Source organism: Glossina fuscipes, unplaced genomic scaffold (assembly GCF_014805625.2).
Source record: "Glossina fuscipes isolate IAEA_lab_2018 unplaced genomic scaffold, Yale_Gfus_2 1, whole genome shotgun sequence".
NCBI lineage: Eukaryota > Metazoa > Arthropoda > Insecta > Diptera > Glossinidae > Glossina > Glossina fuscipes.
The window spans coordinates 26,610,419-26,638,034 of NW_023998415.1; the positions used below are offsets into that span (position 1 = coordinate 26,610,419).

General features: G+C 32.9%; 2 protein-coding genes across 2 annotated transcripts; both read left to right on the forward strand.

Annotated features, from left to right (window-relative positions):
• The first annotated feature begins 5,207 nt into the window (after positions 1-5,207).
• Positions 5,208-18,293, forward strand: LOC119632574. Its single transcript, XM_038025544.1, has 4 exons — positions 5,208-5,225; positions 7,858-7,970; positions 8,338-8,445; positions 17,819-18,293. The coding sequence occupies exons 1-4, from the start codon at positions 5,208-5,210 to the stop codon at positions 17,907-17,909; spliced, it is 330 nt and encodes a 109-aa protein (XP_037881472.1). The 3' UTR covers positions 17,910-18,293.
• Positions 18,294-23,182: 4,889 nt separating this feature from the next.
• LOC119632081 (fumarylacetoacetase) lies at positions 23,183-27,412 on the forward strand. Its single transcript, XM_038024788.1, has 6 exons — positions 23,183-23,432; positions 25,309-25,392; positions 25,483-25,616; positions 25,689-26,290; positions 26,373-26,745; positions 26,813-27,412. Exons 1-5 carry the CDS (start codon positions 23,346-23,348, stop codon positions 26,717-26,719), a joined length of 1,254 nt encoding a protein of 417 aa, XP_037880716.1. The 5' UTR covers positions 23,183-23,345; the 3' UTR covers positions 26,720-26,745; positions 26,813-27,412.
• The last annotated feature ends 204 nt before the right edge of the window (positions 27,413-27,616 follow it).

Below are 27,616 nucleotides of genomic sequence, written 5' to 3' on the forward strand. Positions count from 1 at the left end.
TTCGGCAGAAATGGTGAAAGTTCTTGCACGAAAAATGGGGCCAACCGGTCGAAAGACGATGGACGCCTAAAATACTTCGGAAAATGCGGACACCCTTTGGCTTTCAAAAGGAATACAAAATTTGTCTTTTGCTCATTACTTAAAAGCTACAGCAGATAAATGTATAAAAATTTGAATGTACATTCTATGGCGGATGGTATGCTATCGCCACAAAAGTGGTTAAAATGGGACACGTCAACTTTATGGTGTATCATTATTACATTTTTTAGTCAAAGCCTTTGTATAATGCACAGACGTCCCGGAATGCACCTAAGCATTTCCGTCCGTTTATTGACTATCTGTCCGTCTGTCTAGCTATATAGTAGTTGTGGTAAACATTCTACCCTTCGCAAAAATGAAGCCATCGTCTACAAACTTGCAAAAGAATTTGAAAATGACCCAAACTATCAAAGAACGCGCCTACAATACCGACAGGTCTATGTAATAAAAATTGTGGACACTTGTGCTGTCCATGTTGCTTGCTTGCTACTCATCAAGTGCAAAACCCATACACCATACAAACTTCCACTTTTATAATGAAATAGGAAAAATCAGCCGCGTCCACCCAATATTGCAGAATAAGGAAATTTAGTTCTTTTTCTTATTCTTTCACTTTTTTCCAACATCGTAGTGATGGGTATAAAAGATTTTGTCACGTCCGAATATAGTTTTCTTATCTAGTTTTCTGTTACTACTTTTGGTATTAGTGACCAAATTTAAATTATGCTAACGTGTGCACTAGGGCTAAGAATTATCTTAAGATTTTCTGAATATAAGTAAGGCGTTTTGTAAAAATAAATGAACCATTACTCTTGGACACATTGGCACTCTCTTTGATTTACATATATGTATCCCTTTAATAGGTACATAGATGCAGTGACAAGTAAGCAAATGTGTCAAGTTCATGCTAAAGCCAAAATTAAATCACCTGACAGTCGAATGTGACCGGTCTAATTCCGGGTCCTAGAAAAAGAGACCCAGACATCTCAACAAGTATCGACAACAAAGTGATATGATAAGACAATAAAATATTTCCGCCTTCTTTTTTGGCGACTTAACCGTTACTTCCTCAACCTGAGCCTTCTTAAGCCTTTGTAAAATGATTAAGTAGTAACAGCACTATATGCTTTTCAGAAAAAGCTTTTTCTTTATTGCTTGAATATATACTTTCAACCGTCTATAATACATGGGGGAAAAAATGCATTATTCACAAAAACTTTTCTTCTATAAAATTTGGAACTCTTTTTCCAACTGCTACGACAAGAATATCTGTGTCAGATGAATGTCTGCTTGTATGGTCATTTAAAAGCACTTTCAACCTGCGTTAATTTTTCATCATCAAGCTGACCTTTAAGTGGATATGGGGCTGAGAGTGACTCCAAAACTTGCATTGCTCGCCCCAAGATATTGACACTTGAAAATGGCGGAAAAAGTTTTGGGAATCAGTTCTGAGAATTGGGCTATAGAAATACATATTTCTGAGGAAAGAAAAATTGAAAGAGAATAAATAAACATGAAAAGGTGTACTTATGGTGCCGGATTGCAAACTAAGGAAAAACAATTGATTGTGATAAGAGAAAATGTCTATGGTGGACGTCAAAACTTTAAATGCGATTATCTCGAAATACAATTTTTGAAAGCAACACTTCATTCAAATTTTCTGCAACATCTCGAAAATGATATTCTCTAGATAATCATGTAGGATATTTTTGATAAATTAATTCAGAAATTCCAGTTATTAACAAAAGAGTGCCCACTTTTGAGTCGAAGATTGAAATTTTTCAATCATACAAAAGTCGATATTTCTAAAAACCCCTACGTGATTGTCTAAATATAGGAGTTTATATTAAATTATTTTTTCTTAAATCTAAATGGGAACCAGTTACACTGGGTGTCGCAGGGCCTCTTCAATCTTCATGAAGTACATTTCTACTGACAAGTAGTGACCTATAGTCATCTTGTAACGTTGCATTGTTCTTGATGGTTTGAAATGAAATTTAAAAGAGTGGGATTTAAAGATAGATTGATAGCCGCTGTTGATTAATGGCTGGACATGAGAGAGCATAAAGTGAAATAATAGAACTTCACTGATTCCCTGAAGTAAGTATTAGAGCATATAGTTTTTGCAAAAATCTTAGTGTTTTGCGTTTCCGGCTTTTCTTTTCTTACCCTACAAAAATCACTTTAAGATGAGTATATACACTCAAACCTGTTTTTGTGCGATTATTTTTTTGTGCGGTATATGAATATCGACACATTGAATTTCGCCGAGAGGTTAGGTCAATCTAAACTGTGTTGGCATCACTTTTTTTGCCATCAGTGATCAATGATCAATGATAGTGACATTATCAATAACTTAACAAATCATAAAGACGGACAACAAGAACCGGAATCTATTACAGCGGATAAAATATATGCAGGGATCCAGCTTTGCAGCAAATTGGAAAAGCATTTTCTTAAAATAGATAACAATTCTCAAAGAAGTTTTAAATTCCAAAAAGAGCTTCGATTGTGTATATTTGGCTATCGCGACGTTTACAAACAGCTGACCAAACGACCGTCGTCACAAAAACTTATCACCGGCTACATGTTAACAAAAAATAAATCAACTGTAGTATCTTCAAGTGACGAAAGCGATTACGAACCAGTTCATCGCAAAAATATGCGCGTTTTGAACTACGACGAGTAGTATTGAATTAAGCACTTCTTGAAAATTTCTGCTTGTTTAAAATTAGAAATTAAAATTTTTTTAAATGTTTCAATGTGTAATTTAATTATTTATTATGTTTGGAAAGCACTTTCTTGCTAGTTCGTGAAGCTTTGACATATTTTCTAAGTGAGAAAAAAATTTTCTTTAATATGCTGTGAAAAATGATTTCTTATAGCTATTTATGAAGTTTTTGAATATTTTTTTTTGTGCGGTTTTTTTTCTGCGGTCCTTATCTACCGCACAAAAACAGGTTGGACTGTAGTGTGTACATGTGATTAAATTTTTTTTGCAACGGAACTTAACAATTTACAATTTGTTCGCTTTATTTTTTAACAGTAAAATAAATACAGTAATCCGCCGTATAACGCGGTAGATTGGTTGCGCGGTATATATTCCCCCATATAACGCGTATAACCTAAATCATCAAAACATTTTTCTGTTTTTGGTATCAACGAATGTTTTACACGTGAAAATCATTATATATTTCACAGTACAGAAATATGTATGTGGGAAATATTCGCGTTATATGGGGGAATGCAGGTGTTATACGGGGGACTGAAATCGCGTAATATGAAAACGCTTTATACGGTTACCGCGTTATAGGTCGGATTACCGTATTCGTTGCAGTGCAAATAAAGCGTATATGCTCATCTCAAGACAATAACATGAAAGATGATGCTAAACAGTGAACGAAAAGCCTCGAAATCTCTAAATATTTTAATACATCTTCGCGCAAATATTACATTTTTAAAAGAAAAATTTATCAGCGTTAGTCAAACACTAAAGAGTTATAGCGAATAAGGGGCAATCAAGTTTGGAATGTCATTTTTGCAACGATCGAAGATATAACTTTGTATTCGTATGCAAGTTAAGTGAACTGTTATGAAAAATCAAGAGTGAATGTGTCTATGCGGTAAAGGAAGAAAATGGGCACGAGTAAACGAGGAGAAACGAATGAAGAAATCCAAAAACCTTTTTTATTATCACCTAAATTCATTCCACAGTCTATTTCTATATATTGCTGTGATATGAGTTATGCAAGATTACGTAACTCTTTATAGCTTGCAATAATTACACATAATTGATCTTTTCAAGCCATTTCGTGCATTGATATGCATATCAAATTGATTGTTTGAGTTCAAATGAGGTGAATGAATTCTCAAAACGTTTTGATATTGAATCAAAGATCCAAGAATACCTATTAAATTTCACTTTCCTCTCGAAAATTTGAAAAACTGGCAAACATAAAAAAAAAAAAAAAAAAAAAAAATTGAAAAGATTAGGGCTTCGTCTACAATCAATTTAACGGCATTTATTATATCGTACATAATTCGTGGTACACGTGGTGTATGCGATACCCGGAAGCATTTGCGATAGACACACTTTCCCTCTCATCGACAAGCTCTTCTATGGTGACAAAGTTTACTTTGTAGTTTTTTACGACGGAAGCAACTAAAAAGTAATAAGACCTTTGACAGACAAACCTACCTTTTTAAATTTTGAGCAGGTTTTCATGAAAGGTATGCCTTTATATAAAGATAAATATCATAGAATGTTTGCTATATTATCAGGAAAATGATTGAATGGCCGTATTAGGCGAAATGATGGTCGGCCTCGCCAGTTCCTACTTGAATTTTCTCACTTTATTACTTATAAACCTCAATAATACACAGAAAGGGAGCACCAGAGCGAGATCGGTTTAAACTCCTATAATTCAAGAAATGAGAAAATTATTTTCGACCATGACCGAATCGTTTGGACCCATAGCCTTTATTTAAAAAAAAAAGGGAAAATTCGAAAAAAAGCAATTTTCATGCTCTTTGGGCGTGGTCGAATTTTTTTCTAGTTTCCGTACAGGTTCTGTAAGATCATATCCATCGAATATACAAACTTTTGTAGTTTATCAGCAATGAGGAAAAATCAAGAATTCGCCCATTTTCAACGCCATCCGGTGTGCAGGAACTTCGCACGCTAATATGTGCCCTTTCTTCGGTGGTGGGTATAAACCGACAAGTCGCATATTTCGAAAGATTTCCACAGTGTAATTTCAGTCTCTAACCTACTTAAAAACTTTTTCAATGTGTCTTTATTTATTGTAAAACACAACTGACTGACTTTCGGAGGCTTTCGTAGCGAATCTTCAATATTCACGAATTCACTCGAATTCGAGCCATGCTAATGTAATCGAATAGCGCAAATACCTTGACATTTGAATGAACTTGGCTTCCTTTTTTTGGTTTTGGCTTTCCTGGCCGATAGGGTGTGACTTTGACTTCGTAAACATATTGTCTTGCTTCATCGCCAGTTATGACTCTTTCAAACTAATCTGGATGGTCGTTGACGATATTCAACAACTCCGGAACGATGCTCTTTCGTAGTCCAAGAAATTTAAAAAGACCCCTATTTTGTGAACACATTTCGCATACGTATTGGGAAATTCGGAAAAAAATTTCACGTTATGGCCAAAACAACAGTGGTATTTAAAACACTTAAGTTGCCGGTGATCTAGCGAGTTACCATAAGGGTATTTGCTTCTATAAATGCCGTTATTTTGTCTTTACCATCTCTTAATAGTCTTTCGAGGATGTGAGACGAAACTTCACGAACCAATTCTATCATTGGCATTCTATCCATTCATCGTCTCCTTATGCATCCAATAACTTTTTTCTTGCTTGAGAATCATTTTTACCTTTTCACTAGCAATAGAAGTAAAGTATAGCGAAAATGCTGCTTTCGATTTTCCATTTTTGGTAGGGCCTCAAACGAAAGGTTTTGCGCAGAATCAAATAAAAATTTTCCCTATACAAGCATTACGATATCAGTTATCAAAACTCACTATTTATGTAGCAAATATTGGCAAAACGTTGTTCTCCTTTAACTTGAAATCGTACTGCGCTCTCCTATAAATCGATTAAAAAATTTGGCTACATAGTACTCATTCCCGTGATAATAAGGCCAAAAAGTCTGCAGCAGCAAAAAGTTTTCATTCTTAAGGAGGCATGCATTCACTACTAAGCACTTTCTCAATTCACTACAGAACGACAGAGAACCGAACGATCGACAGCTTACAGGAAAAATGTGACGCCCGTTTTAGATGATTTTCTGGAGTTGCAGTGTTGAACCAATTACATCTGTTCAGAAACCCGTCACGTCTTACGCTCTAAGGAGGTTAGGGTAGGAACTATTATTTTCATTGCTATTATTATTAATTATTACTCGATATTCTTTGGAGAAACTTCGAGCCTTGTCTTAATTGTTTTCTCCATAGAAAAGTGCTACTGACTTACCGAACTCAAGTAAAGTTAAACTTAATCGTCAGCTATTCGATCTGCCTTGGGGAGTCTTTCTAAATAGTAAATATAATATAATCTCATTATCGGACTGTGTTCATATGCTTGAACTAGTTGTCCTTTATCCTGTCTTGTCGATGACATTCTTCAATTAATTTTCATATCATATTAGCTTAACCTTAATAATCGTCTTAGTGGTATGCTTCTAGTTTCGATTCAAATGGACTATGAGTGTACCTCTGGATTTTTTTTGGATTTTTTTTAACTTTTTTCCGCACTTTCTTCTACTCTTCCGTTTTTTTTTTTTTTTGTATAAAAAATGATATCTTCTTTCTTTTGATTTATAAAGTTTTTCAAAATCAATCGTAAGCTTCTTCTATTTGCTTAACTCGGTTGTTATTCTATTGCAGGAAATTGTTGAGAGAATGACGGAGCAAAATGTGCAAATGTTTGTATATTATATGTTATTATTATTACATTCACGCACCTTGCTTTCCCAGATATCGATTATACGCCTTGTAACCTAAATATGCAAAAATGTTTGTTGTTTTTATAGGCAACGCGTTAGCCAACTTAAGATTTTCAAGCGAAAATAGTATTTTCTTTCGGAAATGAAAAGTTACTACTATTTTTAAATAGGCGGAAAAACAAAGTATAATGGAGTACTAGTGAGTAACTAGTGTTACTCAATATTCAAACAGTTACGGAATGCAACCAAATAATATATAAAATATAAAGTTTTTTAGCAAAACTTGCCATGAATTTGCATGAACGCACACAACCATCTAGCGCAATTAATATAATTGTGGAAACATTTGGAAAGCTGCTGAAAGTATTTACAAGTATATGTGAACACATGCATATGCTGCGAATACGAAATATAAGCAAAAGTAGAAGTAGTAGAAAAAAGGGGAAAGAACTCTTATAGCAAATGAACGGACCATAAGGAAGTAAATAAAGATAATGTTGACCGAATTTAATGGAAGAGTGTTGTTTTCATCTATAAGAGCATACATACATACATATCTATATATTTGCATGCGTAGTAGGTATGAACAGGGATTAAATGTATCCAAAGGTTTATGAAAATCGTAGAAATGGTAGTTTTAAATAAAATCCTACCCATACCTATGTACCTTGTGTATATACATATATATATATACACGTGTGTGTGTGTGTGTGTGTGTGTGTGTGTGTATGTTTGTGTGTAGTGCGAAACGTTGAAACAATACGTCATTGAAAGCATAGTAAATTCCTTTTATATTCACCCAGTGATCTGCAAAGAAATTCCTATATTCATTGAGCAACAAAAACACGGAATCAAGCGAATTATTTCTATACACTACAAATTATCAAGATACCCATTGGAAGCCATTGTCGCTAAATAATTGCATTTCAAGTACAATTTAACTTACATGCGTGGACATGTGCATGTGTAAATTTATAAAAAAAATTCTTCATTGTTTTCCAATATTAATGTGTATGTGTGTGTGTGTGTGTGTGTGTGTGTATGTGTATGTGTATGTGTGTGTGTGTGTGTTCCTTGATATTTAAAATAGAAAAACAAAACACCTACAGCCGTTTTCTATATCCTTTACAGCCATATTTTCCCTCTTTATAGACTACTAACTGTTTGACGTCATCAGTTTCTTACTTAACGTTCTCTTTTACTCCTACGTAGCGTTTTCATGCACATGTTGACAGTACTTGCATACTATTGGCTGACATATCTTTTTGATATTGCGCATGATTTTTCCTACGATTAATGAAAATGCGTTGAACGTAAGCAACGTCACAGTTGCCTACGTAAGATATTAGGACAACTCTAACACAAATAAAATATTAGAAAACTTAAGCATATACTGTCACTGTTTGTCCTTAGCCAAGTACAGTTCAAGATTGGAGTTTGGTGTGTGTAAACAGCTCTGCGGGTAAGTTATTCCATATTACTTTTTTTTTTTATTTTTTTCTTTTTCTCAAATACCAAATCAAACAGAAAATATATATAAAATACATTGAGAAAAAAACAAAAAAAATTTTTTTCAAAAAGTGTCTTAAGTGAAGAAATTTCTGTGACTAATAAATAATTAACAAGAGAAAATAGTTTTAAATTTTAAAAAAGTGATTAGGAAAAAAGATGTTCGCATACAAAAAACAAAACAACAACAAAAATTATATCAATTAAGTAAAATCAAAATTAAAATTCTTCACTTAGTTACAAAATTTACTTAAATAACAAATATAATAAAAAAAATGCTTAAGCACTCGTTTAAAAAAAAGTTTGTATTTTCATTACAGAGCTGGCTATGGAGCGGCATTTTGCGCTCCTTGCGCGGAAAATTTCAAAATCTTCCTAAAAGTGCGGTTTTCAAAATCAATTTCGAAAGACAGCTGGACGAGAACTTGGTAAGTGATAACTTTATACTTCACTATTACTATAAAAAGTTGAAGTTTGATTATAGAAAGAGATATGAAAAGGAAAATGAATCATAAATATAATTGTAAATTTTCCTTATAAAGCTTCTGGTACAATTATATCAGTTGTGTAGGTACGCGACGAGCTGCCTATTCTTTTTCAAAAAGGATTGAGACTTTCTTGAAAATGAAAATTTATAGCGATCGATGAAATTTGAAAAACCAATGCTCTTAAGCTTTTTAAAGCTGAATTTTCAAAAGTATTAGATAAAGAAAGGACTAAGATGTGGTGTATTTTTTAGGGGAAATCTATAGCGGTATCGTTTTTTTTTTTTTTTATCTTTACTTTTTTGACGTCAAATGTACTCTTAATCATAATCTGTTTTCAATTGAAGCGGTATTATAACACGTGATTGTTTTCTCATTGAAAGTTATTTAATGCTCTTTAAAGTATGTTTCGATGTTTGAAGACCAACGAAAGTCGCTTAGAATTGGGTTGACGTATTTACTTAGCTTTCTATAGCAATTTTGCTATCAAATCATTTCAAATCATTTTTTATTTAAATCCTATTACGAGAAATGAAAACCATTTCGTAAACGAACACTTTAGATCATAGAGCTATGCGTCCAATAGTAAATCAAGTAAGTAAGAAAACGATGCAGAATGTTTTTCGCATAGTTCTTCATATATATACATATTTAAAGAGCCTATAAAAACCAAATATAATGGATTTTAAATTCTCTTTAGCCTTTCTAAACAGTGTTATGGTTTCTCATTAAAAACCAATCGTGTGTCACACTTTACGATATATTTATGGCAATTCGAACGAGATTGCTTTTGATTTCTTTTTCCAGCCTCTTCTTAAAGCTAATCATGGTGATTTTAGAAGTAAAAAAGACGCAGCACAGAGTTATCTCTATCGAACAAGTTGTCTGATCAATGATATTATTTTAGCTATGCAATAAAAATTGCTAAACCTTATAAAAAACATTTTGGTGCTTTCCCCTGCAAAGCGATTTTATAATCAAACCATTGGTCAAAGTGCTGCGAATGACTTTATAAGTTAAACTTAAGCGGTTTTGATTTAATGAATTGATGATCGCTTAAGCCATTTCTGCTACTTATGTGGCCACATTTTTGATAAAAGAGAAGGGGGAAGAATCATTACTGCAATCATTATTTCAAATAATCAATTTAATGCTTTTTCACATAGTACATGTATCCCATAAGAAATACAAAACGCAAGTGTGGCAAGTTCTTTAAGAATAATCCAAAAGCTGTCTCTCAAGCACATCGAAGAAGAATGACTTTAGTAAAGCTAGTTGATATTCTGGACATCAAAGTAGATTACAGTATTGGTTCTCCCTTTCTCTCTCTCTCTCTCTCTCTCGCTGTCTCTCTCTCTTCGTTCCTTTAGATATAAAGATTAAAAGGTCTTTTCGAATAAATGATACCATTTTGACACATGGGGACATATAAAGCCGGTTTTTCTTCACTATCTCCCAACATCTGTAAACTTGAAATAGAAACCGAGAAGTTAACTAATTTTCCTAAATGAGCTTTGAAATAACATCTTGCGCACACAAATTGCCAACAACCATCTAAATCTAGAAGCGAGTTGTTTTAAGTTTAGAAATTTTTGAAACTCGATACAAATATGGTGTTTATATACCACTAGTCATACCTTCCGCCCGTCAGTTATTATCGCTGTCCAAGTGATAGAAATATGCACTTACCTAGAGCAAGTAGAACGACTATAGGAGGCTGCGGCCCACCATAAAATATCCTACGCTCCCCTACAGTTATTCATATAATAATTTTTCAAAATAAAGCGTTATATGGGATGTGGTCGAAAAAGTTACCCGCAGCATTAGCAGCATTCAGTGCACCAAATTTTACCAAAGTATCGCAAAAATTATGGCCTGCAAGGTGAATACAAGAAAGCAAGGCGGACGGGCGAGCAGACAATCGTAGCCAAATTGTGGGTCTGCCTCAAATCCTTCTGGATGTTGTTTACATCCGTACAAACGTAATGAGCCCTTGTGGTTCACAAACCATATAGGGTGCATTACTTTTAAATTCAACTTTATTACTTATTACACATTACGTGCTTGTATACTACGATACAGAGGATTTCGCTCGAAGTAAGTTTGTAAACTTTGAAACTCTTGTCCACATATTCCACTTCATTTGCACACAGTTTTTTTGCATTTGCGAATAAATCTTTGACCCGAATTAGACCGGTTAACTTAAGATTTTATAAAGGAAAAAATTTAAGACCAAATTAAGACTAAAATGAAAATTGTATACTAAAAGCTGCAGTATCATGAGGGCTTCATTTGCGAAAAGAAGGAAAATTATTGAATTTTTATTAATTATGGAAAAAGTCATGGGCCAATCTCATTGATTTTATAAATTAATCGAGTCTGCTCTTCTCTGCCCTAATTTTCAGTACATATCGACAGGCCAGATATCATCGTCAAATCCATTTCGATAATTGAACAGATGGGTAGAGAATAACAGGTACGCATGTCAGTGCTTTAAAGGCTATTTATTCCCTTTCTAATCTAATCTAATACGGCGGCCCTTGTCTTTGATCCACAAATATCAGGAGTTTTACGGATGTAATCTACATAAAATTGAACATATGACCTAAGGAAACACGAGTAATTTACGTCATTTAAGCAAGCATTCAATAACTACACAAATGACGTAAGCTAATTAAAAATTTCGAAATAATTTTGTCACTTGCTTACGATCTGCAATATATATATCGATCTGAATTCTTTGAAAGTGTTTCCTTTTTTTTTTCCTTAAACTTCATTTTTTATTATATCGAAAGGAGAATATCTTCACTATTACTGTCTGGTCATTAAAAACTGCTTGCTTGTGTAAAGTTAGGAATTTTATTATCTATCAAAGATCTTATAAAGCCTATATATGCCTGCGATTATGAAAGTGGTCTAAATCAGATATTCCAAGATGAACGCCATACTTAAAGGTTTTCGTTTGAATAAAGTAAATATCGTTTAATTTGATTTAATATTTTCCTTGAAAATTTTATTATCTCGTACAAGTTATCGAAGAAATTTTCAATGTCCCGAACTCGAGAGGATGATCGCTCGATAGAAAGCAATCTGGCCCACTTTTCTGATTATCATTTAACTAATTTCTTAGTGCTACGTTTGTGTGTGCGATTTTGGGTTGAACATGAATCATGGACTCCATTTGACATTCCAAAGTACATAATAGCATTCCTGTACTGTCTATAACAGCAAATCTTTGACAGGGAAATGCATTTTGCAAATTAAATGAGAAACCATTGTCTGCGTAATTTCTCCCGTTTTTTGCTGCAAAACATTTCTTAACACGTTCGGCATCATGCACTACTATTTTATTTTTTTTACTCATCACCGAGGGATGAGGTGTATATTGCTTTTGTCAAAACGTTGGCAACGCTCAGAAGGAAGCATCAGAAATCCCACAAAGTATATACATTTCTGATCAGCATCAAATCCTAAATCGATTCAAATGTGTCCGTCTGTAAATATTCTCCTGGCCGCAAAATAAAGCTATCGACTTCAAATTTGCCAAAAACATTGGAAGTTCTTGCAAACAGGTTGGTAATAAAAAAAATGGGCAAATCGATGGTAGCACACGCCCACGGCATCATGTAAACTGAGAAAGCCTCTGTTTTTCAAAAGGAGCGAAAAATGTGAAAATGAAGATATCGCCTAAAAATTTGCAAAAGAATTTCCAAAACTTTTCAAAGGACACGCCTACAACGTCCACACCTACACTCCTCTACGACAAAACCTTTCATTTTGTAAATAAAAGATATCAACTGCGCCCATTCTACATTATACAACATAAGAATTTTGATCTTTTACTTGTTTTGTCTCTCTTGGGGTAAACCGTGATGGCTATAAAATATTCGATCCCGACTGAATTCAATTTTCTTACTTGGTTTTTTAAATTTTGATTTGCCACACTTCCATAACTAAAAGAATTTGTGCTTGTACATGATCTCCGACATGAATTGTTTGGGAATCAATTGAAAAAATGGAGATGGAAAGCTGGAAATCAACACAAATATATTCTGGGATCTGATCTACCAAGTCAAACATAGAAAGGGGCGTCCTTTACTCACAAAAACGACAATTCTATGTGAAAAAGTAATAGAATAGGAGTTGCATAAGAGAAAAGGACTTAACTGAAATAAATATTGGCCTGAAAGCTTTTCATAAATATTCCTTGCTGTTGTATAACGCTAACCACGCAGGAGATGTTCCCTACACATATAGCGACGGTAACGGTTATTGATAGGACGGCATGGGAAAGAAGGGTATAGTAGTTGTGTACGTGCCACCTACAAGTGGAGACATCAGTCATGGCGATAAAAACGATTGCTGGCAGGCTGTTTCAAGGAGAGAAAATGCGATCAAAAATGAGGACTTGTGGTAGTGTGTTATGCCATATACATACAATTACAGGAGGAGGAGTGACTGGAAACGCTGAGAAAGCTGTATAATCTGCTTAAAGGACTCAGTTGGTGGACAAATGTCTCTTACATTTTTGTAGAAACCTCGCCTTGAATATAACGATATATACGATCGAGTTTTGATCTCATTTTCGGACGCATGAGCATCTGGCCTTTTTCTTGTTTACGGTAGAAGGGCTCCAAGCAAAGTTTGAAGTCCCCTTTACACATGCGAACTGAAAAAGACGTTTATTGAGAAAAATTGGTTCAATATAAATAAACCAAAATATTTTCAATCATTTTCTACAACATTTTACAATATTTCTGGCAACATGGCGTTGCCAGTCAAGCCATGCTGCATCGATCGAAACAAGTGGTATTGAGAAAACGCTATGCCGAGTGAGTACGCTGGTTGCTGCAGAATCTCCCATTCGGGCTGTAATGAAGTATAATTTGTACCGCTTTAAAAAGCCTAGGCCGTCGACTGCATCTCTCGACACTACCAATACATGTCCCGCCCAATAAACACCGTTTTGTATTTTCATGCCCAAAATATTAATACTTGCCGATTCTTTCCCATTGCCAACACTCCAGGAGAAGACTTGCTCGTCATTTTTTCCGTGTGTTATGGTTTGATGGCATTAAAGTTTACCATATTAGCGCGAACTCTTTCTGTTATTTTGATGGGACATTGACTTAGTGTGTCACTCCGCATGCAGAGTTTATTTTTTATCGCTGTGCTGCAGGGCTTGTTTCACTAAGAGACGAGATAGGTTATCAGGTTGCTTGAGCTGATATTCGCATCCAGGTTCCTCTTATAAATATCACGCTAAGAATACAACGGGACTATTTTATCAACTTCTTCGTGTCTGTTGTAATATTAATAATTGCAAAGCATTTTTTTAATCGGAAGTGCGTTTAGTCTTTCGATCGATCGGCGAAATGCAATAGTAAGTCGTACTACATTTCCCCTTGTAAGTAGTGAGAAGTTGCAAGTTTTTTTCTTCGTCCTCATCAGTTGATCCCGTCTATTTTTGTGCTTGTCTTTTTGAATAGTACTTTGAAATCTTTGCCCAGGATTTTAGACTAATTTCGGAATTTACGATGAGCTTCTGGTCCTTGGAACATATACATATGCGTATATATGTGAAGCTTCATTTTTCCATCTCACCTTTTGTAAGCCGTAAACATTTTTACAACATACGACAGGCAAATGAAGAGACTTGTGCTCATCAAGCGTATATATATATATAATATTTTGTGGGCTTCCTCAGGCTATTTGTGAATGTTGCCAACGTAGGAAAGTAATAATAAATCAATCTTTTTGCTGTAAATAAAACAAGTAAGAAGATTAAAGTCGGCGAAAGCCGCGAATAATAATACACTCTATACCACTTTGCCTCTTAGAATCCTTCATTTATTGTCGTGGTAAAATACCAACAATTAAATCTATCCAAAAGCATACTTCTCATAGGAGCTCTTACATTGAAGAGGGTCGAAAATCTAAATAGACATGGTTTAAACCATACCAACCATAATAACTCACCTTTTTTTCGAATATCAAATATATGCGAAACTATAAACTTTTTTGCCATGCAAAGTCTTAATTTTCATGACTACCCTTATACGGGATAGGACCTTCAAAATAGGCCTACATGGGTCAAATATTTATTTTTGATGTTAAATTACTAGTAGGAACAAATTCTCCCTGTGAAATATTACAGTTTAATCTGTTTTCCGATATAAAGGCTTGCTTTTCGGAGGAACGGTTATATAAGAAGGAGTGCAAAACCTCAGCAAATACGATCTAAACTTTTAATATTAATTTAGTACGCCGAAATTTACGTTTTTTTTTCATGTACGCACTTTTTCAAGCGAGGAATTAAGCGAAGCTGGTCATAGTGCGTTCCTGGGCAAATACGTGACAGTGCAACTAAATTCAACAAAGCTTTTTGCAAAGTTACAACTTGCAGACTAAACATAAAAATGCATGAAAAGACATCAGACGAAAGGGGTCTATAAAGGGACGGACATTGTTAAACTGGTGCAGAATGTATATAACTTTGAATAAAAGGTGGGCCTGAGCCTTTCTGAGCCTTAGATACATCTGCACAAACTTAATCTACCCTGTGCCACACATTCGTAAGTACTGTAAAGTAGAAAAATCAAATTTTTTCGAAAATCTCGAAAATTTTTTAAAATCTCACCATTGCGTGAATTACAAAATTATAGAAGTCATAAGCAAGCGAAACATTTAGTACTGCACGCATAGCGTGCGTAAATCTTTAGATGGACGATAATTACAAAAATTTATTGATCGACAAAAATCTCTTTTCTGATAAATTATTTAAATAAAAAGCGATTTCTATTTATGAACTCTCCCTCAACTTACTTTTCTGTTTCATTATTATCAACCCCTTTATTATATGCACGTATCGCATATACAAATTTTCACGTCAGCTGCAAGACGTCAGCAGAAGCAAGCAAGAAGTTTAAGAAAATCAAGTGCAAAATAATCTCTTCCTGAAAACTCAAATTTTTGTATCCCCATGAAATTGACGAATGAACTCTTATATCGCTTCAAAAGTTTCGCAGCAAATTGCGTATCGAGGAAACAGTAGGCAATTGATATCTTTTCCCAACGAATCACTTTATCGTCCCACACAGACCCCAGATATATGTTTCATAGCGGAGCAAGCCCAGCGCCAAATGACGGCGGACGTTTAAATTCTTTAGGTCAGCAAACAACCATGTAAATTTTATAGGCAGAGAAAGTAATTTTTTTAATTTTTTTTTTTTTTTTCAACCAATCACTCAGGGAATGCCCGCTACCCCTGTAACACGGTGACGGCTAGAAAGAAGAAGAAGTGAAGAAAGGAAATGATACAGAGACATGGCCGCAACGTAGTAGATGTGTGCGCAATTGGGAATCATTATGCCTTTATTGAATGAATACTCACTGTGGATACGAGCGCCCTACCACACGGAGATTTGAACCCCCAAATACTGACTTGTTAGTCGCGGTTCTTACCTACTCGGCCACCCTTGTGGACATTTGATCGAATATTAGTTAAAAAATGGTTTGGCGGGAGAGGAATTGGGGTAAAGAGGGAGAGCTGATCTGAATATTCACAGTTTCAATTTTTCTCGCACACTTCACATCAAAAATCCGATCCAAGGCCAGAAAGTATACAGTCTTCATCCGACGCTCACGGTGTCTTAGCTTGTATTATCAAACAGTTCTAACCCAAAGTATGATCATAGTACAGTTACTCGATCCAATACAAAGCATTTTGCAAGAACTCCAAGAAATGGATGACAATTTAAAAAAACAACCTTCATTGATTAAAGAAAGAAGAAGCTCCAAGCTAATGAACTTCGCGCAGAACTACAACTAGTCGTATTCACATTCAAAGAAAGCAACATTATCGTGTTTACGAATGATTTCTTTGGTACAAATCTTCAAGAACGCTTCGAATATTGCGAGAAATTATCTTATGGCATTGCCAAGCTGTCATTTGTTCTTGTCAGACGACAAGTTGATTATAGAAGAAACAGGTACGTCCGTGAGTGGCGATTTTTTTGTTATCGTGAAATCGCACACGCGAAATCGTAACCGCGAAAATGCAACTCTGTTATCAAAAATGATGCATAGAATACTTCATAATATTACGTTAATGGATTGGCTTATTCAAAGGCAAGGGCTCAAAGGCAAGCAAATATAAATATTGGAAAATTAAATAAACTCTCGCTTCCGTCTCACGTCTCCGTCTGAATGTATTGTCTTTAAAGTGTATGCAATAATGTGTATAGGTTATCCCCACAAACTGTGAGCAACTTAGTTGAATAAGTTGACCTCTCTACCAAAAAAAAAAAAAAAAAAACAACAAAATAAACGCCATATCCGGGAAGTGCGACTGTTTCTGCTACGAATACGAAGGACAGTGTTGTTGAACCATGATCGTTAATAAACAGTGAATACCCAAATCATTAGAATATTGACGAGAAATCGGCACATCCATGGCGACCCCTTTTGACGAGCCTATAACGCTGTAGCATTCCGATTTATTTCAATCAAATGAAACCATAGCTGAGGAACGGCACCTGCAACAATTAATACGATCGATCTGGAAAAGGGGTCTAATATGCAAAGTGTTATGATATAATGATTTCTTAACAAGATGGTGTTTTAGTTGCCATGAGAGTGATTGAAGGAAAACCACATCCAAAAACTCGGCTTTCTGTTGCGGTGTTAAGAAATCCAAAAATAGATAACAATCCGGCAAAACAATAAGCATAGCTAAACGTATAAACTCGGATTTCGATGCGCATCATACGGCGCATTTCTGTTGACTACCTACGGCTTGGAAAAATTAATGTATTTTCATCTTTTAACCAGTTGACTGTATATGGTGAACATATACGTCGTAATCCGTCCGTCGGTCCTTGTCGGATTTCCTCATCAAATTTTATCATTATGAATGTGCACTTACCATAACAATGTATTTTAGAAAATATTTTTGTCATTTTATCAAGTCGTTTCATTACCACTTAATTTCATATGTAGGTGTATGTAGATACATAAAAAGATTCTTAGATCTATTGTGCATTAACTATGTTACCTGGTAACACAGAATTTCACGGATTTATTGCAAAAGCCTTATTTACTGAAAGTTATTATGATAAGTTACTCCTTAATATAATTTCATAACCAGTCAGTTCGTTTGCACTGCGAGTTATCGCAAAATATGGGAAAATTTCAAATTTTATGTTTTTTCGTTTGATTGCATCGAGAGAAAGTCAATTGTGAAAATTATATGTAAATAATCTTTGACTTTTATTTTTCAACTTTCTTCTGTTTGTTTTCTTTTTGCCTACAATAGGAATGAACTTATGCCGCTGGGTGTGCATCAAGAAAGAATTTCAAAAATCTTATTAACAACGCAGGAATTCAAACTTGCTCTGCTGCACTGACCAGTGATCGGAATAATTATTATATTTGCTTAAAAATTTAATATAAATTCTTAAGGTATGGAGGAGAGATTGTAAAGCATTGAGCAAAACTAGCGATGTCGGGTTAATGTGCAATTATGGTTTATCGTCATTTACTTTGTTAAGTCGGATGGAGTTAAGCCTAAATTAAGGAACACGAAATCTCAAGAAATCTCTTCAACCTTTGGCAACACATCCAGTTTTTTCAAAGACTAAGCGATAAATATCAATAAAATTTTATTCAAAACTTTTTCCTCTTTTTTGTCAATATATGTTTGAATCTCCAGCGAATTTTCAACTATTTTTCAAAATAAATCAGAAATCCATTCATTTTCGAAAAAAACAAAAAAAATAAATAAATAAATAATAATAACAACAATAATAATAATAATAATAATAACAAGCACAAGAACAAGAACACAACAGTAAGAAATAAAAGGAAAGAAAGAAAAAATATAAACAACAAACTTAACTATAATCCCTATGCGCATCAATTAATTTGTATAATTAATTTATAAATATTTCAATGTTACAAAAACAATAATTAATATCAAAAATTATTAATATATATATATATGTATGTATATATGTATATATATATGTATGTATATATGTATATATATATATGTATATATATATATAAATACATATACATGTGTAGAAGAATGTAAACGAATAAATGTTTTTATCACAAAATATTTAAATCTATATTGTATTTAGATGAGAAAGAATTCAGTAACAGTAACGGTGACAAATACAATATTCCGTAACGAGCGCAACTACATCTATAGCTCAAGTTTTCGTTTGCGTGCACGCATATGTGTACATCTGTAAAGAATTTGTATTAAAAAGATTTCACTTTTATTTTCAAAAAAAAAAAAAAAAAAAAAACCAAAAAAAAAAAAAAAAAAATGTAAAAATAATAATAATAATGATAATAATAAATTAGAAAACCAAAGCAAGATGAGTAGAAAATTCATTCAAACAACAGCAAAATCACTAAAGGGCTTCCAGGTGAAATTTTTGGGTTTTAATATGATTTTCATGATAAAATTTTATAAGAAATTTATCATAAAAAGCTAAGAAAACCTCTATAACGCCAAATTAATATAACTTTAGTTGAATGCTCAAACTCTACTCCAAGAAAATTGATAAAATAATAATAACAATAATAACAACAATAATGATAATAAAATAAAATCTAAAACAACCAAAAATATCAAATTAAAAAGAAAAACATATCCTCACCTAAACGAAATCACATATATATTCATACAAATATCTAACACCGAAACGAAATAATGAACTAATTCTGTGGCTGCGCTTATGAAATTTAAAGAAATTGAATAAACATTCTTGGTTATCTTTTGGTGACAGAAAGCCGACTTAGTTTTAAAACTATACTTTGAATAAATTGCGCGCTAACAAACAAATCAAGTCAATAATTGAAGCATTGAATATTGAAAAAATGCATTAATCTCTTCAATTATATTCATCATTTAGTTACTTACTTACATGTTTAGTCTGTTTGTATCGAATCGGAGTGAAAATGTTATGTACGCTGTAATGTAATGCTTCCACCCCGTGGCATCTCGAGCGCACGTTCTGTTTTTCATTCAGAATTCATATGTAATTTAACCGATAGTATCTTGGAATGCAAGGTCTGGTCAGAAGTTTTATAAAGCGACAATCACGGACTTCAGAGCAATTTTTTCATTGAAAATCACAATCTTCATGAAATCTTGTGACGAGTGTCGCATATACTTGAAACATGGAGTGAGAATCCTTATACGCACGTAGTTACAGTGTAGCTACACTATTGGGTATTGGGTATTTGAACCGTGAGGAGTGTAAGCAATCTGAACAAGGCAAGAAGTATTGTTGCAATTTAAAAGAACGCTAACGAAATTATTGAAAAAGTCTATATCCCTCGTTTTAGGCCTATTCCGTTTTTTAAAGCATGCACTACATTAGTTAAGATAAATAAATCGCGATCAAAAACAGGCGTTGCGGCTTACAAGCGGAAATCTCGTTGAAGTTGACTTAATACAATCTGTACCCTGACTCAGATGCTTGCTATAACTTTCTTAAATAGTCTGGATGCGAATGCTACTAGCAAAAAAACTCTGAAAGAAAAGCTGATGGTGTTGGATGTTGAGAATTCGCTTTAGGGCGTCTGAAAATTTCTTACTTGTTTTCTTTCAAAATTTTTTCGTTCATTAATATGGAATCAGCATATCAAACGATAACATAATAATAATAATAATAATAATAACAATAATAATAATAATAATAATAATAATAACTTTTTAAATGAATACAAAATTACATACACGACAAAAATTCTCACAAATATCAAATTATAACTAAATAACTTGTAACTATTGCGCGGTAAGGCAACGTAATAAAATCAATTAATAGAATTTAACGAAAAAAAATGGAAATCTATTACATACCATATATATGTACGCGTTTACAATACCATACATCATTGTACACAAGCACATGTACACACACACACACACACACACGCCCGCACACAAACACACAAACACTTACGCAATCAATTTCTTCCCTATTTACATGCATATATATGCTTATACAAATTAAAAGAAAAAAAAACCAAATTATAAATGAATATATAAAAAAAAATGTATTAAAATTATTAAAAAAAAAAAAAAACAATTTAAAAAAACTTATAATCGAGAGTTTAGTGTTGTTTATAGGTTTTATGCCAATTTTATTTGAATTTATTTCATAAAAAACAAATCAGACAGAAATTTTGTTCTTTTGAACAAACAAAAATGAATTTTAAGAAAAACAAAAACAAAATAATACAATTATCATTACTATTATAAGTAAATGAATGAAACAAAATATACATTTTTGGAAGACATTAACTCAATGTGCATATTAAAATAAAAACAACAACAACAAAAATTATAATGAAAAATTTTGTGGAAGGCAGCTTTCAAGTAAAGTTAAATAAATCTTTAAGAAAAGTTTGCCAAATTCTTTTGGAAGATGTTTAAGTAAATAATTAACACTTAAGCCAAAAAAATAAAAAAAAAAACAAAAACTCTTACACAGTGTTTTAGACTTTCTTCACAAAAAAAAAAAAAAAAAAAAAAATTAAAGTCTAAAGAATGAAAATTAATATTTTTCAAGCTGTGAGCGACAATAAATAATTAAAGAAAAAAATGGCAATATTTTCCTTCTTTTTTTTTTTTATATTAAAACGCCATAAGACATTAATTTTTTAATATAAGTAATTAGCAAAAAAAAAAGAAGAAAAAAAAATGTTTATCTTAAATACAAAAATAAATAATTGTTCATAATTTAAACTTTTTCAGTTCATTCGTTTATTTGCACAAATGTTAGATAAGCAAACGCAAGAAGTAAAAAAAATCTTATGTAATAACGACATCAATATAAATTAATTATAATTATTCTTTGTTTTTAAAAATATGTCTTTGAAAATACGGTACATATATTTATAGAAATATACGTAAAGATGTATAATATTATAAATATATATAATATATAAATAATAAATAATCTCATACATACATATATGCACAGTCTGCTTAATTTAACTTATCTACCAAATATGTATATATATTTATATATATATATTTATATATATGTATACATGTATATATATATATATATGTATATATATATATATATATGTATATATATATATATATATGTATAAATATCTGTACACACATACTGCCATACATATTTAGTGATGCTGTTATATTTACTTAATTTAATTGTTAGCGGCAGTACATAAAAAACTCTTAAACGAACAAACCTTATAACCGTTAAACGATTTATGTATGCGTATTCAGTATGTGTAGGCAAATTATATAAATCGATTCCATGTTATCTGATCTGTTCTTTGGTTTGACAACAACTAACGCGTATCTGCAGTTTTTGTAAAGAAAAACTCGTATATATTAAACTAATGTACCTACACAATAAAATATTTATAAAACAAAAACAAAACCAAAAAATAATTCAATTCTCAATACAAATAACATAATGCACCAATCATTGCTCATATATATATACATAAAGGTCTATGTGAAATTAATTATATCTTATATATAAAAAAAGCAAAAGATTAAAACGAGAAGAAAGAAATATATATATATATATAAATATATGTATACATATATATATATATATATATATATATATATATAAATAAAAAATATATATAAATATATACATATATAGTGAGTTAAATGTTGTAACAAAGCCAACCCTTATATAAATGTGTTTCATTTCTTACCTTTACAAGCTTATTATTTATATATAAATCTAAAGCGACTAAGAAACTTATATATTCACCTTCAGGCAATGAAGCTTCGATGCGCTACCTCCTAAACCAATGTATAATATCCATACTCCAGAGTAAGTGAATATATAAAAAGTTATAAATTGTAGTTGTAGTAGTTAATTTGAACTTTAAACTGTTCCTAGTAAATGCAATTACAAACATGTTCACGTTACATATAATATATGCTCTCATTTTCTAAATTGTAGCGAAATGTTTTCAAGTATGTCGCGATAGTTTTCCAACGCCTTTTCTGTCGATCGTTAGGAGAGGTTTATGTTCTTTTATGCATATCAACAAGAAGTACAGAAAAGGCTAACCATACCAACATTGACTGAAATTCTTACGCCCGCCATACAATCCCATCCAATCCATAAGTCATGGATGCGTATTTCTGAATGCGAGCGAGTTAATACAAGCGAGTACGCTTCTAACTTTCAGCGACGCATAGCAGTGTCCCCTTCGATCGATTGTGCTGGCGGCTTTCGTCAATACTTTTTTGATGATAGCATTTTCTCAACAAACGGATTAGTGCACAGACGAGCAGAAAATCGAATAGTTGTGGCATGCCGCGTAATGAGTAAAAATGTTGTACATAATTTAAATTATTGATTTTTAATTAATTAATGTAACATAATAAGCGTTAAGTTTTGTACTCCTGTACTCCATTTGTTTATTTAAAGAAATAACATTTGCGCTTAATCGTACGCCACAATTATTGCCTAATGTTATATTAACATGTACGCTCATGTTTAAATACGAAACAATACGTTCTTAGCTAACTGAGTCATTATACAACATAGTCGACCTGTTTTAAATATTATAAATATACAGTCACAATGAGACGGCAACTCTTGTCTATTCTTATTAGAATAAGATAGATATTATATTAACTTGATAAACTGGATGGTTTAATAAAGTCCCACATCGTCGTTGTTTTAGTCGTAATTCAACTGGCTTCCAGATTGGTTGTGTCCATTGTGGCTATAGTCTTGGGAAGTATTTTATTTAATAAACATAAAATAATATTTAACGTAGAAAGATCATTTTCGCTTAAAAACAATAATACAATGTCCGTTAGTTTTGTCGATGTTCCAAAGGGAAGTGATTTCCCTTTACAAAATTTACCTTATGGTGTCTTTTCAACGCAAAGCAATGTAAGTTTTTATTTTGTTTATTTTTACTTTCTTTCCTTTTTAAATTTTCTTACCGGACGAATCTTAGATTAACCATTAAGATAATACAGTGGCTGTTCAAGTCGACTGCTCAGTTTTTAATCAAGCCATACACTAACAAGAATATATGTAAAAATTTAGGCGAGATATATATAAAAAAAAAAAAAAATGAATTGGTCAGTAGACCAATTGTTATCAATTTTTAATTTTAAATAGGGGAGAATATAACAGTTATTATGTTCGTAAACTTTAGAAACAGACGCACCATACACGCATCTTGTAAAACATATGCGTAGCATAATAAATCAATTAAGTTATTTTCGTCTGCTCAGCCGATCCGTTAATTACTAAAATACTTGACGTTTTTTATATACGTTTCGGGAAAGTGGCCAAACCAGTTTGGTTTCTAAGCGAATATAACTTTTTATTGCCTTTTTGCAATTAAAAATAATCCCAGGGATTCCTTTCGTCATACACGATATTTATAACTCTTCCGACATTCGGCAGCTGCAATTGTGAACTTACCAAAATATGGGACAATACTTTAATGCACTGTCTTACCGAATATATAGTTTAATTAGCTTCCTTTTCAGTCTCCAATGAGCAAAGCGCTATCGAAATCGTCGCTAAATGATCGCCATTTCTACAATACTCATATGTATCGAATATATATGTAATCCTTACTTTCCAATTTACATATTAATACATTATCCAAATACTTTATAGTATGAATTGGAATATAAGTTGAAAAAACTCGTGATCAACATGAATAGCTATCCGTCTATCTGCTAATATTTAAAGATATACGTTATAGAGCGTAGAGTTAAAGTATAGATAGCCTTCAATCAAAAACTTGGACTGAATATTTACAAAAACCGCTTAAAACTACTTAGCGAGAATAGACGCGACCCACTTACAAATATGCCCACAATAGTTAATAAACTATGTATGGCAAAATCAAAGGGTCAAACTTGCTACTATTGTGGCCTGGAGCTATTTAAACGATTAGCATAAAATAGTTTCAATCGATAAAGCGGCATACACCCGCAAATTCCAATTTTTAGATATTGATCTGAGAAGGTAGCCATGGAAAATTGTCTTCAAAGCAACTGCTACATAACTTTCTTATTTGTTGCCTGTGTAACGTCTCTCGGTATCATGCATGAAAACGAGCTAAATTGCGGGAAGAATTCGCCAACAATGATCAAAAGATCATTTGTAAATAAATATTGTTTTTAGGCTGTGCCCGTATTTGGGGGGTGCTTCCGACTTTTACATACACAGAATTGAAGGTATATAAGTATTGAGTAAATGAGTTCTTGTTTTATCTTGCAAACAAATATCTTATCAAAGCTGACGATGAAAGAGTTTTCCTTCACATCTCAATCGTTTCGAGACGACAAACATATTCGTACTTGTTTCGTGATTTCAAACAACTTCTCACTTACTGTAATAGATACCTTTAGCAGAAGTTGAAATTTTGTGCTTTGTTCCTAAGCGGCCAAAGAGGACGCTTGGTTACATCTTATTACGCGGCCGCTAAGAAGCCCCAATCAGGTTTATTTACATTTAAGCATTAATATGATCGGGGAACGAATGAATGAAATTTACATAAACTAGTAATCAAACTGGTTTGGTTAATAAGTGGGCCCATAAAGTTTTTTTTTTTTTTACATGGTTTATAAAAGTGTATATGCAGGTGTAAATACTTGCATATATTAATAAAATATTCTTACACATGTGTGGATAGTGATAACAAAAGCGTAAATTCTGAGACAATCTAGTCTCGTTGCTAAGATCGAAACTTAAAAGAAATAATTTAACCTAATGCTGTTTGCTTATAAAATGTATTCGTTAGCCAGGAAAACGTTTATGCGTAGCTATTGGCAATAATGTTTTGGACTTATCCGGAGTAGCTCACCTTTATCCAGCACAAGTGCAGGTAAATGAAAAGTAGTTTTGATCCCATAATCCTTAAAAAGCGGTTCATCATTTCCTTTGCTTTGCCTCGATCCTCGTTTATATTAAAAAGGACGCGCTGAAATCATCTACATTGAACTTGTTAATGAGCCTCGGCAACGACGCTTGGCACGCAGTAAGGACACGAACTCATGAATTGTTGTTGAAAAATTCTGAATTAGAACATGATGCTGCACTAGTTAAAAAGTATGTATGCATATATATTATGTACATAACTCCGTAATAATAACTAAATTATGAATTAACATTACTTCGAAGAGTTATTATACCCCAAAAGGAGGTGGAAATGCATTTGCCTGCGGATATTGGTGATTACACGGACTTCTACTCTTCCATACATCATGCGACCAATGTCGGTATCATGTTTCGTGGCAAAGAGAATGCTTTAATGCCAAATTGGCGTCATATTCCAGTCGGTTATCATGGCCGTGCTAGTTCAGTTGTCGTGTCCGGCACACCAATACGTCGCCCATTGGGTCAAACATTGCCCGTAGACGGCCAGCCTCCCCTATTCGGCGCTTGCAAATTATTCGACTTTGAATTAGAAATGGCGTTTTTTGTGGGTGGACCTGGTAATAAATTGGGTGAACGTGTTCCCGTTGAAGAAGCATGGAAAAATGTCTTCGGTTTTACTATAATGAACGATTGGAGCGCCCGCGATATACAGAAGTGGGAGTATATTCCATTAGGCCCCTTCACAGCCAAAAATTTAGGCACAACCATATCACCATGGATAATACCTGTAGAAGCTTTGGAGCCATTTATTGTTAATAATTATGCTCAGGATCCACAAGTACTTCCCTATTTAAAGCATGATAAGTCCTTCAATTTCGACATTAATTTGCTGGTATCTTTAAAACGTAAGTTCAAAATACTATAATTACTTAAGAATTAAAAAAAAAAAAAACGAAAACATTGGATTAATTTATTTATTTGTGTTAGCTGAGCATGGTGAAGAAACATTAATATGCAAATCCAATTATAAATATTTGTACTGGACGGCAATGCAGCAAATCGCTCATCATACAGTTACCGGATGTAATATCAGACCAGGTGACTTAATGGCATCGGGCACCATTAGCGGGGAAACCGAGGACTCCTTTGGTTCCATGCTAGAATTAAGCTGGCGCGGAACGAAACCAGTCAAACTCAATGGAAATCTTACTCGCAAATTCATAGAAGATGGTGACGAAATTATTATTCGTGGTTATTGCGAACGCAATGGTTTGCGTATAGGTTTCGGTGAATGCAGAGGAAAGGTCTTACCAGCCATTCCTTTCAAGAAATGAAAATGAAGAAAATCTCGTAAATTATTGTATGCGTTTTTTACAACATAATAAAATATACGCAAATAAAATTAATGAGTTCAATTTTTTCCTTAGGTATTAAAGGAGCAGCATAACGCAGAGAAAATCATTCCAATGCGGTAGAATAATGTGGTAGATGAAAATATTTAGCAAATATTGTTTCGGTTTAAAATTAGAATATAAAGTAGAGGATAAGTTTACAGCGCAGTCCAGACTGTGTTGAATATGTCGTCCTTTTCGCCAACAATCGCTATATGATTAGATCAAAATCTAGTTAGCTATATTACTGGAAAACAAGAAATGTCAAACTTCCATATCGTCGTAACGGTGCAACTATTGCTGCGAAATGCTTGTCTAGTTTAACTAAATACATTTCAATTAATATTTCTTAAACGTTTTTAGATTATCTCGTAGATTTTCTACATTACCAGTTAAAATTATTCTTTCAATTATAGTCAGTTACTGGGCCTCAAAAACATAAACATTAGAAGAAGGAATCTCTTGATTACAATATTTTAAATTTTAATGAAAATTTATAAAAATTCAAAAAATCATATCTAATTTCTCGTAAGGTTTTGCACTTTATACACACTTTGTATATGAAAAGGCGAATACAGGGCAAATTTGATATAAACAATACGTGAAGTCAAATTGTTTGTACATCTTCAATCGTAATGTTAGGCCAACATTTTTCTCATCTAAATATTTCCAACAAAATTCTGCGTCTTATATATTAAGTAAAACCAGGTAAATGAATGATTAAAAGCAAGTTCACGGGACATTATTGCCTGTATATAGAAAAGCTTGGTAAAACATATTAGACATAATTTCGAATAGTGGAATAGTACTACAATCAGAATAAATTTTATATTAATTTAC

Bases quoted from the DNA above. Each gene is read 5' to 3' on its own strand.
- LOC119632574 (XM_038025544.1), top strand. The intron at 7,971-8,337 runs GTAAGTTATTCC...TTTTCATTACAG, and splicing joins GTGTGTAAACAGCTCTGCGG to AGCTGGCTATGGAGCGGCAT. The intron at 8,446-17,818 runs GTAAGTGATAAC...TGCCTACAATAG, and splicing joins GACAGCTGGACGAGAACTTG to GAATGAACTTATGCCGCTGG.
- LOC119632081 (XM_038024788.1), top strand. From the start codon at position 23,346: ATGTCCGTTAGTTTTGTCGATGTTCCAAAGGGAAGTGATTTCCCTTTA. The intron at 25,393-25,482 runs GTAAATGAAAAG...TATATTAAAAAG, and splicing joins TTTATCCAGCACAAGTGCAG to GACGCGCTGAAATCATCTAC. The intron at 25,617-25,688 runs GTATGTATGCAT...ATTACTTCGAAG, and splicing joins GATGCTGCACTAGTTAAAAA to AGTTATTATACCCCAAAAGG.